This window comes from Carcharhinus amblyrhynchos, chromosome 4 (genome assembly GCF_965287045.1).
Source record: "Carcharhinus amblyrhynchos chromosome 4, sCarAmb.v2.hapA, whole genome shotgun sequence".
NCBI lineage: Eukaryota > Metazoa > Chordata > Chondrichthyes > Carcharhiniformes > Carcharhinidae > Carcharhinus > Carcharhinus amblyrhynchos.
In genome coordinates, this window is record NC_137327.1 from 124,386,418 (window position 1) to 124,403,827 (window position 17,410).

General features: G+C 45.5%; 1 protein-coding gene across 1 annotated transcript; it reads left to right on the forward strand.

Annotated features, from left to right (window-relative positions):
* Positions 1–593: 593 nt before the first annotated feature.
* On the forward strand, positions 594–17,410 carry lygl1 (lysozyme g-like 1). The gene is made up of 5 exons (XM_080188261.1): positions 594–701; positions 1,700–1,786; positions 6,755–6,951; positions 9,320–9,458; positions 17,154–17,410. Coding segments are annotated over exons 1-5 (558 nt in total). The 5' UTR covers positions 594–700; the 3' UTR covers positions 17,288–17,410.

Genomic DNA, 17,410 nt, shown 5'->3' on the forward strand with positions numbered 1-17,410 from the left:
GTGTACCCATACCACGAGGACTGCAGTGGTTCAAGAACACAGCTCACCATCACCTTTTCAAGGGCACCTGGGGATGAGCAATAAATGCTGCCTTTGCCAGCCATTCCCACATTCCATAAATGAATTTTAAATAAATCATCCCATAATTAATAACAGTGCTCATGCCAAATACTTGTCAAGGTTTTCTTAATATATTTCTGAGATGGCTAATAACTCCAATGTACCATCCACAGTCTCTGCTACATAGTGCTGGTAGTGCAGTTAGATGAGTTAGAATTACCTCGGCTTCCTCAGCCTGCTTTGAGCATTGGCCGGTTAACAGTGCTTCTCTTTCCACTGATGCTGCCTGACCTGTTGAGTAATCCTAGCATTCTCTGTTTTTATTTCAGGTTTCCAGGACCTGCAGTGTTTTGCCAAATGCGATTCTGGAGTCATAATCTATCTGTCACAGAAAGATGTAGCAGCCTTCGGCAGATTACCAACAATAGGCGCTTGATCTATTGCTGAACCAGGTGCTTGCATTATATGCAACACTACCGCACAGGGTGGGGACATCCTGAGTAACTGCTTAAGAAAATTTCTTGTAAATTACACCACCTGATTGGTTTAGCTCTGCCTCTTTTTGAGGAAGTTTGTTTCCTGGTCGAGAACATTCGACCTGCAGAGACGACGAGCAACAGCAACAGAGTGCAGTCTGACAAGTGAGTCTTTCCTTCTGGTATTCCATTGAAAGTTAGCACCGCAGAACAACTTTAATAGCATTGGAGTCAAACGAGACAATAGGAGGAAGTTTTGATTGGGTTAAAAAAAGAGCTGCGGGACGAAGCTTGTATGGGGCATATATGACAGTACACTGCGGGCCAGTGGTGCAAAGGATAAGTGCAGGTGGACTGAATGACTTATTTCTCTGCTATGCAATCCATACAGTTTTCAATTAACTGCAAGTTGACTTTCAAATGCAATTTGAATACTACAACACTCTGAGTATATTCAGGAAGTGTGGTTTTTTCTGTACTGGTAACTCAGATACTGGTTGCTCTGGCGGGAAAACCGTGTCCTGACTGACTTAAATTGCCCAACAACATCCTGCATGATCCTTCTAGGCCCCCTCTGGTTTGCAACTGGAAAAAAAAGTTCCTCAAAAAGAGGCAGAGCTAAAGCAATCAGGTTGTGTAATTTACAAGCAATTTTTTTAATTACTCGGAATGTCTCCATCCTGATGACATGGGGAGAATGTTAGACTCCGCACAGAGCCAAGACTGGAATCGAACTTGGGGTTCCTGGCACTGTGAGGCAGCAGAGCTAACCTCTGTTACCATGCCACCCAACTAAGGGGAACACCTGTTCCCTATCCGCTCTGTTCATGCCCGTCATAATCTTGTACACCTCAATTGGGTCGCCCCTGAGTCTTCTCTATTACAATGAGAACAACCCAAACCTATCCAACCTCTCTTCATAATTAAACGTTCCATGTGTACCATGTGTTCTCCGCAAACCATGGTTTCTCCTGCTGTGGGCAGAGGCAGCTGGGAGGAGCAGACAGCAGTAGTTGGGGTCTCTTGGCTCAATGTTACTTTTGTGTACTCCAAAATTGTACATCACGCTTCATCCGGTCGGTGATAAGAGCCGGAGTAAAATCATTACTGCTGCATTCAATTTCTGTAAGTGTAATTTCACCGTTTCTGTCCCAAAATGCCAGTGTCTTCCTTCTATGGCGATATCACAAAGGTTGATACAACTGGGGCTTCTGCCAAGACAGCAAAACAAGACAACCTCAGGGAAACAGGTGAGGAATGGATGTAAATGCTGTGATACATGCGAGTGGCTGCAATGTAGAGAAATATGTTGTGATTGTATTCCATTCGCAGTAACTTCCATCGCATATCCCGCATTTTAGAGCTAAGATGGCATCCAGATTTGGAAAATTACACTGGTCTTATCAGGGATTCTTTTCATCAAGGTACAGAAGTTTAAAGAGAATACAAAAATACCCTCTGTAACATGACATTTATCCAGGTCCATAACACGATTATTTATATTTATTCATTAACCTTTAGTGTCACAGGTAGGCTTACGTTATCACTGCAATGAAGGTACTGTGAAAATCTCTTAGTTGCCATACCCTTGCACCTGTTCAAGCACACTGAGGGAGAATTTAGCATCGCTAGTGTGGGAGGAAACTGGAGGAAACCCACACAGACATGGGGAGAACATACAAACTCCGCACAGACAGTGACCCAAGCCGGGGATCGAATCCAGGTCCCTGGCGCTGTGAGGCAGCAATGCTAACCACTGTGCCACCCAAGTATTGGCCAGGCAAGTTAGATTACTACAGACCAGGAGTGATAGGTCCAGGATTGTGGGGTGGAGCTGGAATTTCCCCTTTCAGCTGCTAATAAAACCTTAAAGATTAAGGTGTTCATACAGCATAGACAGTGTAACATCAGCTGTTTAAATCCCAGTGGTATCCCACCCAGGGTCCATAATTCCCCATTTGCCCAATGCTGAACCTCGATAAACAGGAGCTGTGTGGTTGTTGAGAAATTGTGCACTCAATACCAAGCAAGGAACATGCGGTCATATGAATTAGGATCAGAAGTAGGCCATTCAGTCCCTCGGGCTTGCTCCACATTCAGATAAGATCATGGTTGATCCGACTGTGGCCACTTTCCTTCCGTTTTGACTTCCTTGTCAATCATGAATTCATTTAACTCAGCCTTAAGACTATTCAATAGTCTCTGCCTCCATTGCTCTTTGAGGGAGACAGTTCCACAGATTCATGACCCTCTGAGAGGAAAAACTTCTCCTAATCTCCACCTAAATTGGAAACCTTTCATTTGGAAACAAGAGGATGACATTTTGGAATCATTCCAATGCCCCACAGGGCAGAGTGAACCACAAAGCTGATTATATCAACTGCACCACCCAGCCCAAAAAACAGATCCCATTTGGACCTCTGTTCTAATCAACGTCGCAGTTTATATACAATATGAAAGAGCAGGTCTGAATTTTAACAAACAGTCAGTGAGATACGCTCTGTGCTATTTTGGAATCGATGAATTTTAAAGAAACTTTGTCCCCCAGTCTCGCCTGTCATGTTTTTTCTCATGATAAAAAAGCACTAATAATCATAAGAGATTGGGTAAGCATGTTGTTGGTTCATTTATGAAGACTAGGCACATCAGAATACTATAAAGGCAGAAATCTTGAAGACAAGCTAGTAACAGAGCTTTCTCTGCTTAAAATCGAAAGTGCAACTCAAACTGGGTCATGTGTCACACTTCCTTCTATTAATGTCATACAACTCCATAAAGGCAGATCTCCCATAAGGAGAAGTATCCTCTCCAATCCACTTTGTCAACTCTCCTCAGGATATTACATGTTTGATAACATCGCGTTGCATTATTATCAACTTCAATGGATACAGGCGCAACCATTTTTTATGTATTCTTTTATGGGATGTGGGCTAGGCCAGCATTGGGATGGGGTGGCACAGTAGCACAGTGGTTAGCACTGCTGCTTCATAGCACCAGGGACCTGGGTTCAATTCCCAACTTGGGTCACTGTCTATATGGAGTTTGCACGTTCTCCTCATGTCTGCGTGGGTTTCCTCTGGGAGCTCCACCTTCCCCCAACCGTCCAAATATGTGTGGATTATGTTGATTGGCCACGCTAACAAAATTGCCCTTAGTGTTCTGAGATGTGTAGGTGAGAGGGATTAGTGGGTAAATATGTAGGGATATGGGGGGTAGGGCCTAGGTGGGATTGTGGTTGGTGCAGACTCGATGGGCCAAATGGCCTCTTTCTGCATCGTAGGGTTTCTATGATTTATTGCCCTTTCCTAATTGCCTGACTAAACTTTCCTTGTGGGATAAACTCCCATCCCAGGAAGCATTTGAGCAAACCTTCTCTGCACTACTTCTAACGCAATCACCATTTTCTGAAAAAAGGGAACCAAAATTGTACACAGTACTCAATCCCCGGGGAGCAATTTTCCCACCTGCTGTGCATGGCGAGTCTGGCAGTGGGCTGGGAACTATCAGCAGAAGGCCTGGAGTGGGAGTAGCGACCAGTGTAAAGCCAATCGCAACTCTCCCATTGCATATTTTTTAAATCAGCCTCGCTGGAAATCAGTGCAAGATTGATTACCCAATGGAAATCTGAATTCCATGTCATTAGTGAGCCCAGGACAGCATTGTCCAAGCTCGCTAATGTTTTCCCACATGCCGGGACAGGTTCCCACCAGCGGGGCTTAAAGCTAGTCCCCATCAACGAGGACAAAGCATGATCACCTCAATGGTGGAGACAGAAGCCATTGAGGATCCCCAAAGAGGCCGAGGACAATGGACTTCAACACAGATAAATGTGTTGTGGTCCATTTTGGCAGGTCAAATGGGATGGAGGAGTCTAATATCAAGGATAAGACTCTTAGCAGTGTAGAGGATCAGAAGGACCTTGGGGCCCGGGTCCATAGGACTCTTAAATCGGCATCGCGGGTAGAGGATGTGGTTAAGAAGGCGTATGCTGTACTGGCCTTCATCAATTGAGGGGTTGAGTTTAGGAGCCGGGAGATAATGTTGCAGCTTTACAAGACCCTCGTCAGATCTCTCTTGGAGTACTGTGCTCAGTTCTGGTTGCCTCATTACAGGAAGGATGTGGAAGGTATTGAAAGGGTGCAGAGGAGATTTACAAGGATGTTGCCTGGATTGGGAGGCCTGCCTTTTGAGGATAGGTTGAGGGAGCTTGGTCTTTTCTCCTTAGAGAGACAAAGGATGAGAAGTGGCCTGATAGAAGTATACAAGATGTTGAGAGGTGTCGATTGGGTGGATTCTCAGAGGCTTTTTTCACAGGGCTGAAATGGTTGCTACGAGAGGGCACAGGTTTAAGGTGCTGGGGAGTAGGTACAGAGGAGATATCAGGATTAAGTTTTTCACTCAGAGGGTGGCAGGTGAGTGGAATTGGCTGTCGGTGGTGGAGGAGGTAAATTCGATAGGGTCTTTCAAGCAACTTCTGGATGAGTACACAGAACTTAATAGAATTGAGGGTTATAGGTAAGCCTAGTAGTTATGGATATCATCGGTGCAACTTGTGGGCCGAAGGGCCTGTTTGTGCTGTAGTTTTTCTATGTCCTATGTTCTATGTTCTCTGACAAGGGGATGCCCGTTGGGCAGTCCCCGCCTATCATGCTGGCACTGCTTACTGGGCATCCTGACACTGCCCACCAGGCACTGGGCAGTGCCAAGGGGGCAGGGCCTGCGGAGGCCAGGGCCTATGAGGCAGGAGTGGGGTTGATCGGTGGTGAGGGGGGAATGTTGCACAATACAGATTAGTGGGGGAGAGAAGGGTGGGGGGTGGGGGGGGTGGGGGGGGGGGTTGGGGGGGCGGGTGGGGGGGGGGTGGGGGGGGTGGGGGGGGGGTGGGGGGGTTGGGGGGGGGGTTGGTATCAGGGATGACGACTTTGGGTGCCCAGTGACTGGGGAGGGGGTTCGGAATGACATTGGAGGCCGTTGATTGGGGGGCTGGTGATGAGGGGGCCAGTGCACATGTGCATCGATCTCCCTACTGACAGATCGGCGCATGGGCAGTGGCCCACTCAGTGCACTAATGCCAGCCTCCTGGGTGAAATTAAGTCCCACCACCCTTCACTGACGTGAATCCCCCTGGTGGACTCAATGAAGCACAGAGTGCTGCAGATTCATCCCATTAACTGCACCCAAAAGACGGGCAGGAAAATCTCCTGTTTTCCCACCCATTGGGCACTTAGCTTTTTCCTGGGAAAGTCGCCGCTGTGGTCACAACAACACTTTGTCCGTCTGTCATAAAACATCCCTACTTCCCTTGCAATAAAGGCCAACAATTTGTTTGTCTTCCTAATGACTTGCTGTACCTGTGTACTCATTTATTGTGATTCCTGTACCAGGCATCCCAGATCCCTCTGTACATGAGAGGTCCGCCCAATTAAATGCTATGCTTCTTTTTAATCTTCCTGACAAAGTGGATAAGTTGACATTTTTCCAAACTGCCAGAGGGAACAAGTAAGTCGAAAGAGTTGGGTAAGTGTTAGACCAAAACAAGACTGAACGCAGCCGGGTTTTGGTGCTGATGCATCACTGTCCAGATTCATAGAAAGGGCTGTGTGGTGGATTAGTGAGAGTTGTTTGAACATGCAACAGAACCGGGAAGGAACTGTGAATAAAAGATTGCAGTTGCAAGTTATTTGGAATATTATATTGGATGGAGTGGGTTCTTTTAATTAGTAGATGTACAATCTATAGCAAGGTGGCACAATGGTTAGCACTGCTGCCTCACAGCACCAGGGACCTGGGTCTGATTCCCACCTTGGGTGACTGTCTGTGTGGAATTTGCACGTTCTCCCCATGGTTGTGTAGATTTCCTCCAGGTGCTCCAATTTCTTCCCACGGTCCAAAGATGAGCAGGTTAGGTGGCTTGGCCATGCTAAATTGCCCCTTCGTGTCCATAGATATGCAGGTTAAGTGGATTGGCTATGTTAAATTGCGACTTAATGTCAAAGATGTGCGGGTTAGGTGGATCAGCCATGGTAAATGTGCAGGGTTATGGCGATAGGGCGATTGGGAGTACGTGGGTGGGGGGCTGTTTTGGACAGTCAGTGCAGACTTGAAATGGTGAATGGCCTCTTTCTGCATGGTTGGGGTTCTGTGATCTGTAAAGGCAGGTGAAACCAAATCAAGTGAAAAGTGGTCCTGTAAAACAATTCATGTTTCTGCTTTTACAGGTGTGGCTGCCTCTCACAGAATGATGGAGACTGACTTGGCCAGAGTGAACAAGTACAAGACTTTGATAAATAAAGTTGCCAAGGCCAACAACATAGATCCAGCCATAATTGGGGCTATCATGTCCCGTGAATCCCGCGGTGGAAATGTCTTGGAAAATGGCTGGGGCGACCATGGAAATGGGTTTGGCCTCATGCAGGTAGGAAGCAAGTCACCTTGTGACACACTAAAGAGAAACATTTCCTTTGGCATGTGTTTGAAAGACCATGACTAACTGAGCAACCAGCTATATTTTAAGATGTGAATCCCTAACACTACCAAGCAAATGAGGGGGGAAATTAGACAGCAGCTCAGTGGATAGAGACAAATACACAGCCTCTTCATTCCCCAAAAAGAAGAATCATCGAATCCTTACAGTGCAGAAGGAAGCCATTCAGCCCATTGAACCTGTGTCAACAACAATCCCACCAAAATCCTATCCCTGTAACCCCACGGCTGCTAAACATACCCAGCTCTCCCTCTACACTAGCTCTGCTGCTCTCCGAGTCATCAGGGATGATTCCAAACTTTCCTATAGTAAGGATGGGAAAACCGTGAGCATCACCTCCCTCCGTTCACCACTGATTTCATTCTCTTTTTTATCTACCATCTTCATCCCTTCACCATTGAAGTTAGGGCAGCATAGTAGCAGAGTGGTTTGCAATGCTGCCTCACAGAGCCAGGGACTTGGCTTCAGTTCCTGGCTTGAGTCACTGTCTGTACAGAGTTTGCATGTTCTTCCCGTGTCTGCATGGTTTTCCTCCCACAGTCCAAAAGACATGCTGGTTACGTGTATTGGCCACGCTAAATTCTCCCTCCATGTACCCGAATGGGCACCGGAGTGTGGACTAGAGGATTTTCATAGTAAATTCAATGCATGAGCCTAATTGTGACACAAATACATAAGCTTTAAAAAAATACACTGACAATGACAAGAGTGCAGAATATACTCTGAGTGGGGGACTGCAATGTTCATTGGCAAGAGTGGCTGCATTTCACCACTGTTGACTGGACTTGCTGAGTCGTAAAGGACCTTGTTGTTAAACTGGATCTGCGCCAGATGATAAAGATATGGGCAAGAGGGAAAATCATACTTTACCTCATCCTCACCAACCTTCCCAACATAGATGCATCTGTCCATGATAGTACCACAGATGAGACGCATGCACATTAATTATGGGGACAAAGTCCTATCTTCATATTGAGGGTACTCTCCATTGTCTTATGTATCACTATCACTGTGCTAATTGATTTTATTTTATTTATTATTGTCACATGCATTGGTATACAGTAAAAAATATTATTTATTGCGCATTAAACAGACAAAGCATACCATGCATAGAGAAGGAAAGGAGACGGTGCAGAATAGAGTGTTACAGTCATAGCTAGAATATAGAGAACGATCAACTTAGTGCAAGGTAGGTCCATTCAGAAGTCTGATGGCAGCAGGGAAGAAGCAGTTCTTGAGTCAGATGGTACTTGACCTCAGACTTTTGTGCTAAACAGTAGATTTGTTTGAAATTCTGAGTAGCCACGAGGCACTGTGGGCCATCGTAACAGCAGAATTGTACTTGACCACAATCTGCAATCTCATGGTTCAGTATACCCCCACACTACCATTGCGGATCAACCCTGGTTCAATTAAACATGCAGCGGGGCATGCCAGGAGCAACACCAGGCATACCTGAAAATGAGGTGCCAACCTGGTGAAGCTACTGTGAATAAGTACTTGGGTGTCAAACAGCAGAAGCAAAATGTGCTTGACAGAATGAAGCCATTTCACAACCAATGGATCAGATCTAAGATCTATAGTCCTGCTATATCCTGTCATGAATGGTGATGGACAACTAAACAAGTAACTGAAGGAGGAGGCTCCACAAATATCCCACATGTTCAATGATGGGGGAGCCCAGCACATCAGTGCTAAAGTTAAGGCTGAAGCATGTGAAAGAACCTTCAGCCAGATGTGTTGAGTGGATGATCCATCTTGGCCTCCTTTGGAGGTCCCCAGCATCACAGATGCCAGTCTTCAGTGAATTTGATTCCCTCCATGTGATATCAAGGAATAGCTGAAGGCACTGGATACTGCAAAGGCTATGGGCCATGATAACATTGCTCTTAACATTCCCAGCGGGGGAAATTCATGGGAATCACCTCGGAACATGACCAATATTGGATTCATTGTTGATCCTGCCACAGACAGAAGTCACATACCCTCAGCGGCATCACAGACATGCTGAAATAGCCCATGAGCTTTCAAAAATAATGTCACCACTTGAACACAGCATTACTGTCATCTTTTTGTTCATCTATAATTTATTTTATTTTGTTTTGTTTGATTAGGTGGATTGGCCATACTAAATTGCCCCTTAATTTCAGGGGGATGAGCAGGATAAATAAGTAGACTTACAGAGAATGGGGCCTGGGTGAGATTGTTGTCAGTGCAAGCTTGATCCTGCACTTTGGGATTCTATGGTTCTGTGAAATGGAACCCACTGCACGCCAAGAAAATGTTGTGTTTTTTTCAGGTTGACAAAAGGCATCATAAGATTGTTGGAGCATGGGACAGTGAGGAGCACATTACACAGGCCACACAGATCCTGATTGGGATGATACAAGCGATTGCACAAAAGTTTCCTAATTGGTCCAAAGAGCAGCAGCTCAAAGGTTTGTGATTTATTTCTATGTTTAAGTGTCTGAATATTGGGAGTGTTGCAGGAGATAATATCTTTACTCTCTGGCAAATCTGTGTCCAGTCTCTGGCAATCTCGTGATGAATAAATATCCTGTGCCTGCCATCCCCTGGTGAGTACATGGCCCAGTATTTGACCAATTCAGCAGCATGAATTTGCCTGAATGGCTGCCCATCCAATAATAAATATGGCAAGACAGCATATTTAGACAGAAAAATCTGGTTACGTAGCATTGCTGGAGAAGGAGCTACGGAAGCCTGAACCCTCCAAATGGGGTACAAAAGGTTTTCTGCACAGCCTAAGCAGTACCTCACAATGAAATAGGTACTTGCAATGCCTTTGTGTGCGTGCCAGATGCTTCCTAAATGGCCAAGTTGCAACATCGAAGCAACAGTTCGGCTGATTTGATGCACAAATTTCAAACTTGGACTGCACAAATCCACTCTCCGCTCTTCACCTGCTATGCAGTCAGCTACAGCAGGGAACCTCCACTGGCACTATTCAAAAATCTGGTAACCCAATTTCCAGGGGCAGTGACCTAAACTAAGGCCGGAATTTTACCGGCACCTCCGCCTGAGGCTAACAGGGAGTGCCATTCTGTGAGCCTCACCCACCCTAACTTCGGGGCTGTTGAACCAGTAAAATCAGGACCTAAGCATCATTACTGCAATTTACAGAGACACTGTGGTTGTGTCTTCGGAGGTGTTATGGGGAGTTCCTGGATTTGTTCGCAAGTGCTTTCACATCTTCACAGAGGTGGCCTGTCCACTCAAAAGCAGTGTACAGTTCTGGTCACCCTATTATAGAAAGGATATTATTAAACTAGAAAGAGCGCAGAAAAGATTTACTAGGATGCTACCGGGACTTGATGGTTTGAGTTTCCAGGAGAGGCTGGAAAGACTGGGACTTTTTGCTCTGGAATGTAGGAGGCTGAGGGGTGATCTTATAGAGGTCTATAAAATAATGAGGGACACAGGTCAGCTAGATAGTCAATATCTTTTCCCAAAAGTAGGGGAGTCTAAAACTAGAGGGCATAGGTTTAAGGTGAGAGGGGAGAGATACAGAAGGGTCCAGAGGGGCAAGGTTTTCACACAGAGAGTGGTGAGTGGCTGGAACAAGCTGCCAGAGGCAGTAGTAGAGGTGGGTACAATTTTGTCTTTTAAAAAGTGTTTAGACAGGTACATGGGTAAGATGGTATAGAGGGATATGGGTCAAATGCAGGCAATTGGGACTAGCTTAGGAGTTTAAAAAAAGGGTGGCATGGACAAGTTGGACCTAAGTGCCTGTTTTCATGCTGTAAACCTCTATGACTCTAATCTGCAACATGACAGAGAGATTGAGCAGAGATTGTGGAGAGGGAAATCTCTGCTAGGTTGCAGTCATCCTCTGCATTACTCCTTGATAATGCCAGGCAGGTCTGTCACTGCACCCAGCATCTCAGTGTGCAAGTCCATTAATGTAGTGTGCACTGCCCCCATTGACTTCCTCATCGGAATCCCCTATAGCAGAACTCATCTGGGACCTCGCTGTTAGTTCCAACTTCTTTCCCCTGGCCTGGCTGTGTCTGGTCATTCACCACATGCAGAATTAGTAGCAGAATGATATGGTGTGAACCTGATATGTTGAATACCCTTCACTTGTAAGAAACTTTTGAATTCTTGTGAGACAAATTGATGTAGTGTTTTCGCTTACTCGTTGTTCAGAGAATCCAAACCTCTCCCGGCTCTCAATAGTCTTTGTTATTTGTTCTTTTTTACTCAGAAGGTGGTGGATGCCTGGAACTCGCTGCCAAGGGAGATAGTGGAAGCAGATACGATATTGACTTTAAAGGGGCATCTTGATAAATACAGGAATAGGATGGGAATGATATGGTCCCCGGAAGGGTAGGGGGTTTTAGTTCACTCGAGCAGCATGGTCGGTGCAAGTTTGGAGGACTGAACAGCCTGTTCCTGTGCTGTAATTTTCGTTGTTCTTTTTCTTTGTTCTTTGTCTTCTCCAAAGAAGTAGATTTCATCACAGCGACCTCTGGCCCCTTAGTGTGAGCATCGGCTGTTACCAAGTACATGTGTCTTTCAAAAGGTCCTGCAATGTACGCATGCACTCATTGCAAAGCCTCTTCAGGCCATTCCCATGGATGCAGCCATGATAAGGGTGGCAGGGTCCTTACCTTTACATGGGAAGCCCATGTTCCAGGTTCCTCTTCAATTCCCTCATCCAATCTAGGCCACCAGAAATAAATCCTCACTGTTTCCTTCAAGCGTGTAACTCCACGGTGGCCCTTATTTAGCTTCTCTAACACTCACGCTCTTAATGTTGGGGAATAATCATTCTGAGGCCCCTGACATCCTGACTATACTAACAGATCCATTCTCCTGCAATAGTAGGGTTTCAGGTTAGGTGTTAGTTCTGGGGTCTTTCCTCATAAACCAGATCCATCATGGGGTCACTCTGTGTGTGTTTTCTCACTTGCCTGGAAGTGGCAGGTTTGTTGCCTACCTGTCCAGACAAGATATCCCTGTTTGAGTAGCCTGATGAACTACCTGGCAGTGGCAATCTTAAAAGTTCATCCACATTACCATGTAGACTTTATTGTGGTGACTTAATGGTATAAGTATGACAAAAGCAATGTCCATCTTTACATTCTACCTGCTACTAGTAACGGAATTCCTGTGTGTGGTTCAAAAATGGTTGTTAGCAGAGTCAACAATGTAAATTCTCTCTTGCAGAGGAACTGATGGAATTTCTTTACTCCAGAGATGATCCTTAATGCTTCCCTTTCAATCTGTGGGCAGCACGGTGACATTGTGGTTAGCACTGCTGCCTCACAGTTCCAGGGACCAGGTTCAATTCCAGCCTTGGGTCTGTGTGGAGATTACACATTCTCCCCATGTCTATGTGGGTTTCCTCTGGGTGCTCTGGTTTCCTCCCACAGTCCAAAGATGTGTGGGTTAGGTTGATTGGCTATGCTAAATTGACCCTAGTGTCAGGGAATTAGCAGGGTAAATGTATGGGGTTGCGGGAATAGGGCCTGGGTGGGATTGTGGTCGGTGAAAACTCGATGGGCTGAATGGCTTCCTTCTGGATTCTATAATAGCCACTTTCAGCCTTGCTCAAAATGCAAAAGCAATGGTTTTTTCTTCACTCGTTGATGTGGTATGGGAGACCGCTGCTCCTATACCATTAGGAGATACATCACAAACTAACTGTAAGGGTAAAGTACAATCAAAATGCCTAAGAGCTTCAGATTCAAATAATGTTTCTGTGCCTTGCACAGAAGCATTCATTATTGCATTGACCTGACCACTTCCACTTCCAGTTCTGGCACAAGAGGTTATGTAATGGATTCAGAATTGTTGCCAAGTTTGAAGCAAAGTTTTCGTAATAGTTCAGCAATCATTGGAAAGAATGGAACTGCTTAATATTCAGTAGTCCATGTGCCTTTGTAATAGCCTTAATCTCAGAAGGAGAATTGTGAAAGCTGGTGGCATCAATCAAATGTCCCAGGCATTCAATGGAGGATTGGAAAAACTCATACTTGTTCTTACAGACTCTCAGTCCATAATCTTCCAACCTCTTTACAGAGGCATTCCGCTTTCGAAGGTCTTCTTCTTCATCTCTTCCAGTGATCAGGATGTCATTCAGATAGCACTGGATTCCGCTCAGTACACTCACCATCTAATCCATTGCTGTTTGAAACAATGCAGGCACTGAGATAATACCAAATGGCAATCCTTGGTACTGGAATAAGCCTTTATGTGTCACAATTGTCAGCGGTTTCTGTGACTTCTTGTCCATACTCATCCAAAAGTAAGCCTGATGAATGTTGATTTTGATTAAACGTTGGCCTCCAGCCAATCCCACAATCCAATCTTCAATTTAGGCTAACGGGTACTGTTCGGCACATAACACTGGATTAATGGTCTCTGCAAGTGCTCACGGATCCATCTTTCTTGGCGACTAGAATTATTGGAATGGCCCAGTCACTCATTCTGACAGGTTCAAAGATTCCCATCTTCCCAAGTCATAGAACCATGGAGTCTACAGTGCAGAAGGAGGCCATTTGACCTATCAAGCCTGCACCAACAACAACCCCACCCAGGTCCTAGCCCCTTAACCGCACATATTTACCCTCCTAGTCCCCCTGACACTATGGGGCAACTTAGCATGGTCAATCAGCTTAACCCACACATCTTTGGAGTATGGGAGGAAACTGGAGCACCTGGAGGAAACCCATGGAGAGAATGTGCAAACTCCATACAGCAGTGACCCAAGGTTGGAATTGAACCCAGATCTTTGGCATTGTGAGGCAGCAGTGCTAACCATTGTACCACCCAAGTCAATGCAAGTCAGCTTCCACCCTTGGTCTAATAGCACATGGTACAGACCTTCTCCTTCAAGCAGTTTGCTTGACTTCCTTCTTTTATTTTCAGTTTAGCACTAATATCTTAAGTGCTCCCTAATTCTCACCTGCAAGCCTTTTTAAAATTTTTGTGAAATCTGATTCGAGAGAATCCCTGCAATGGAGAAGGAGACCATTCGGTTCATTGAGCCTGCACCAACAGCAATTCCACCCAGGCCCTGTCCCCGAAACCCCACGCATTTACCCTGCTCAAACACTGACACTAACGGGCAATTTAGCTTGGCCAATTAACCTAACTTTCACATCCTTGGAGTGTGGGAGAAAACCGGAGCACTCGGAGGAAACCCACATAGATGCAGGGAGAATGTGCAACTCTGCACAGTCAGGCATTGTGAGGTAGCAGTGCTAACCACTGTGCCACCGTGCTGCCCATTGGTCATCATAAGATCTTCGGCCCAGTTCAGGTAAATCTTCTCCAGCCATGTATGATCCATCAATGCTGGATAGTTGCCTTTTACTACATGTAGAGGCAAATCTGCTGTTAGTCCATTAAGTTGCACAACTATTTCAATGAGGATCTTCAGCGGAACCACCTCACCTGTGAGGCTTCCAGGGAATGTGTTTAAGTTCCCCTTGTAAACAATCTCCGGTAGCAGTCAGACTTCTGCCCGTGTGTCAACTTCCATCCTTACTGGCTGTCCATCCAGCAGTGAAGTAGCCCAGTATTAGAATCATAGAAACCCTACAGTACAGAAAGAGGCCATTTGGCCCATCGAGTCTGCACCTTCCACAATCCCACCCAGGCCCTACCCCCATAACCCTACATATTTTACCCACTAATCTCTCTAACCTACGTAGCTCAGGACACTAAGGGGCAATTTTATTAGCGTGGCCAATCAATCTAACCCGCACATCTTTGGACTGTGGGAGGAAACCAGAGCACCCCAGAGGAAACCCACGCAGACACGAGGAGAATGTGCAAACTCCACACAGGCCCAAGCCGGGAATTGAACCCAGGTCCCTGGATCTGTGAAGCAGCAGTGCTAACCACTGTGCTACATTGATGTGTTGATGTGTAAATTTGTGTATGAAATGTGTATCTTGATGTGTAGCACCAGCAATGACTCAGACTATGAGTCACTACATTTCTCTCAACTCTATGGTACAGCAGAATATTTCTCCCTTTGTTCTGCTTAAATACTGTCTTGGTTTGTTTGAGTTTCTTAATTTTGTTCAGAGCTTGATTTTTATTCCAGCAAGCACGTTCTATGTCCTTTTTCCCTTTGACTTAGAATTCACCCATGCTGCTGGCCACTGGAATTCTAGAAGGCGGGGGAGGGAGGTGTGGGGGACCACGTAAAGGCCCATTGAGGTCGGGTGGAATTCTCCAGTTTTCAGGCAAGCGCAGCCAAAGAATCCCACCCCACATCTTTGCACCAGTACTTAGTCACAGAATGCCCTTGCTTTGCACATTGGCGGTATGTACAAATTTTGAGATTCTTGCATGGGTTCTGGTGTATGATCAAGTGTTTTCTGCATTTCCATGTCTGTCTGAGAGTTCCTTGTGGAGCATAAAGGTGATCTGTCTCTTTAAGTTGTCAATCCAGTGTACATTTTGAAAACTACATTTTTTTTTAATTAGTTCACAGAATATAGGCATCACTGACAAGATCAGCGTGCGCATTCTTAATTACCCTTGAGAAGGTGATGGTGAGCCACCATCTTGAACCGCTGCAGTCCACCTGGTGTACAGAAGAACATAATTGCTCTGGAGAAAGTGTAGAGGAAGTTTACATGGATGTTGCCAGGGCTAGAAAAATGTAGCTAGGAGGAGACATTGGGAAGGTTTGGGATATTTTCCTTGGAATAAAGAAGGCTGAGGGGTGACATAATTGAGGTGTACAAAATTCCGAGGGGAAGTGTGAGAGAGTGGACAGGATGAAATTGTTTCCCTTGGAGGAAACTTCAAGAATCAGGAAACATAGATTCAAGATAATTGGCAGTAGGTGTCAAGGGAGGAAGACATTTTTTTACGCAAAAGATGGTGGGTGTCTGGAATTCACTACGTGAGTCGGTGATGGAGGCAGAGACCCTAAACTCATTTAAAAAGTACCTGGATCTGCACCTTAAGTGCTGTAAGCTACAGGCCTATGGATTGGGTGCAGGAAGGTGGGATTTGAAAGGGCAGCTGGGTGTCCTCAGGCTGGCAAGGACAAGATGGGTCAAATGGCCTCCTTCTGTGCTTTAATTTTTCTCTGGTTCTATGGACATATATCTGAACATACAAATGAGGCCACTCGGTCCCTCGTGCCTGCTCCGCCATTCTTCTGCCAAGCTTTTGGTAACTTGTCCCAATATGATAGTAGGACTAGGGGGCATAGCCTCAAGATAAAGGGGGGGGCGGTTTAGAACGGAGTTGAGGAGGAACTTCTTCACTCAAAGGGTGGTGAATCTCTGGAATTCTCTGCCCGTTGAAGTGGTGGAGGCTGCCTCGCTAAATATTTTTAAGACGCGGGTTGATGGGTTTTTGATGAGAGAGGGGATTAAGGGTTATGGGGAGAGGGCGGGAATGTGGAACTGAGCCACGACAGATCAGCCATGATCTTATTGAATGGAGGGGCAGGCTCGAAGGGCTAGTTGGCCTACTCCTGCTCCTATTTCTTATGTTCTTATGTTCTTATCTCCTTATATGGATAGAGTTAAATTTTGTTTTGTCCCATTTGATTTTGACTTGATTTGATTTATTATTATTACGTGTATTAACATAAAGTGAAAAGTATTGTTTCTTGTGCACTATACAGCCAAAGCATACTGTTCATAGAGAAGGAAGTGAGAGGGTGCAGAATGTAATGCCACAGTCATAACTAGGGTGTAGAGAAAGATCAACTTAATGCAAGGTTGGTCCATTCAAAAGTCTGACAGCAGCAGGGAAGAAGTTGGTCTTGAGTCGGTTGGTACGTGAACTCAGACTTTTATATCTTTTTCTCGACGGAAGACGGTGGAAGAGAGAGTGTCCAGGGTGCGTGGCTGCTTTGCGAGGCAGTGGGAGGTGTAGATAGAGTCAATGGGTGGGAGGTTGGCCTGTGTGATGGACTGAGCTACATTCATGACCTTTTGTAGCTCCTTGCAGTCTTGGGCAGAGCAGGGGTCATACGAAGCTGTGATACAACCAGAAAGAATGCTTTCTACAGTGCATCTGTAAAAGTTGGTGAAAGTCCAAGCACCTCGGGAGATTTTACTATGGGAAAGGCATTATATAATAACCCAATATTATTTTAGTAAATGCAATTTGTGATCTCTGTATTACAGGTGGGATTTCAGCATACAATGCTGGACCGGGTAATGTCCGAACTTATGAAAGAATGGATGTTGGTACCCCGGGAGACGACTATGCCAATGACACGGTTGCAAGAGCACAATGGCTTAAAATGCATGGATATTGATTGTTCTTTGATTGTCGTCTCGTTAATGCTGACAATAATTCTTCAAATATTGCAGTTTGTAAAATGTCAGCATTCTGTAAAACCTCCATGTAATACTGGTGAATAAAAACAACTGAACCTGAA

Coding starts and splice junctions, on each gene's coding strand:
- lygl1 (XM_080188261.1), top strand. Junction 1,787..6,754: donor AGACAACCTCAGGGAAACAG/GTGAGGAATGGA, acceptor CTGCTTTTACAG/GTGTGGCTGCCTCTCACAGA. Junction 6,952..9,319: donor ATGGGTTTGGCCTCATGCAG/GTAGGAAGCAAG, acceptor TGTTTTTTTCAG/GTTGACAAAAGGCATCATAA.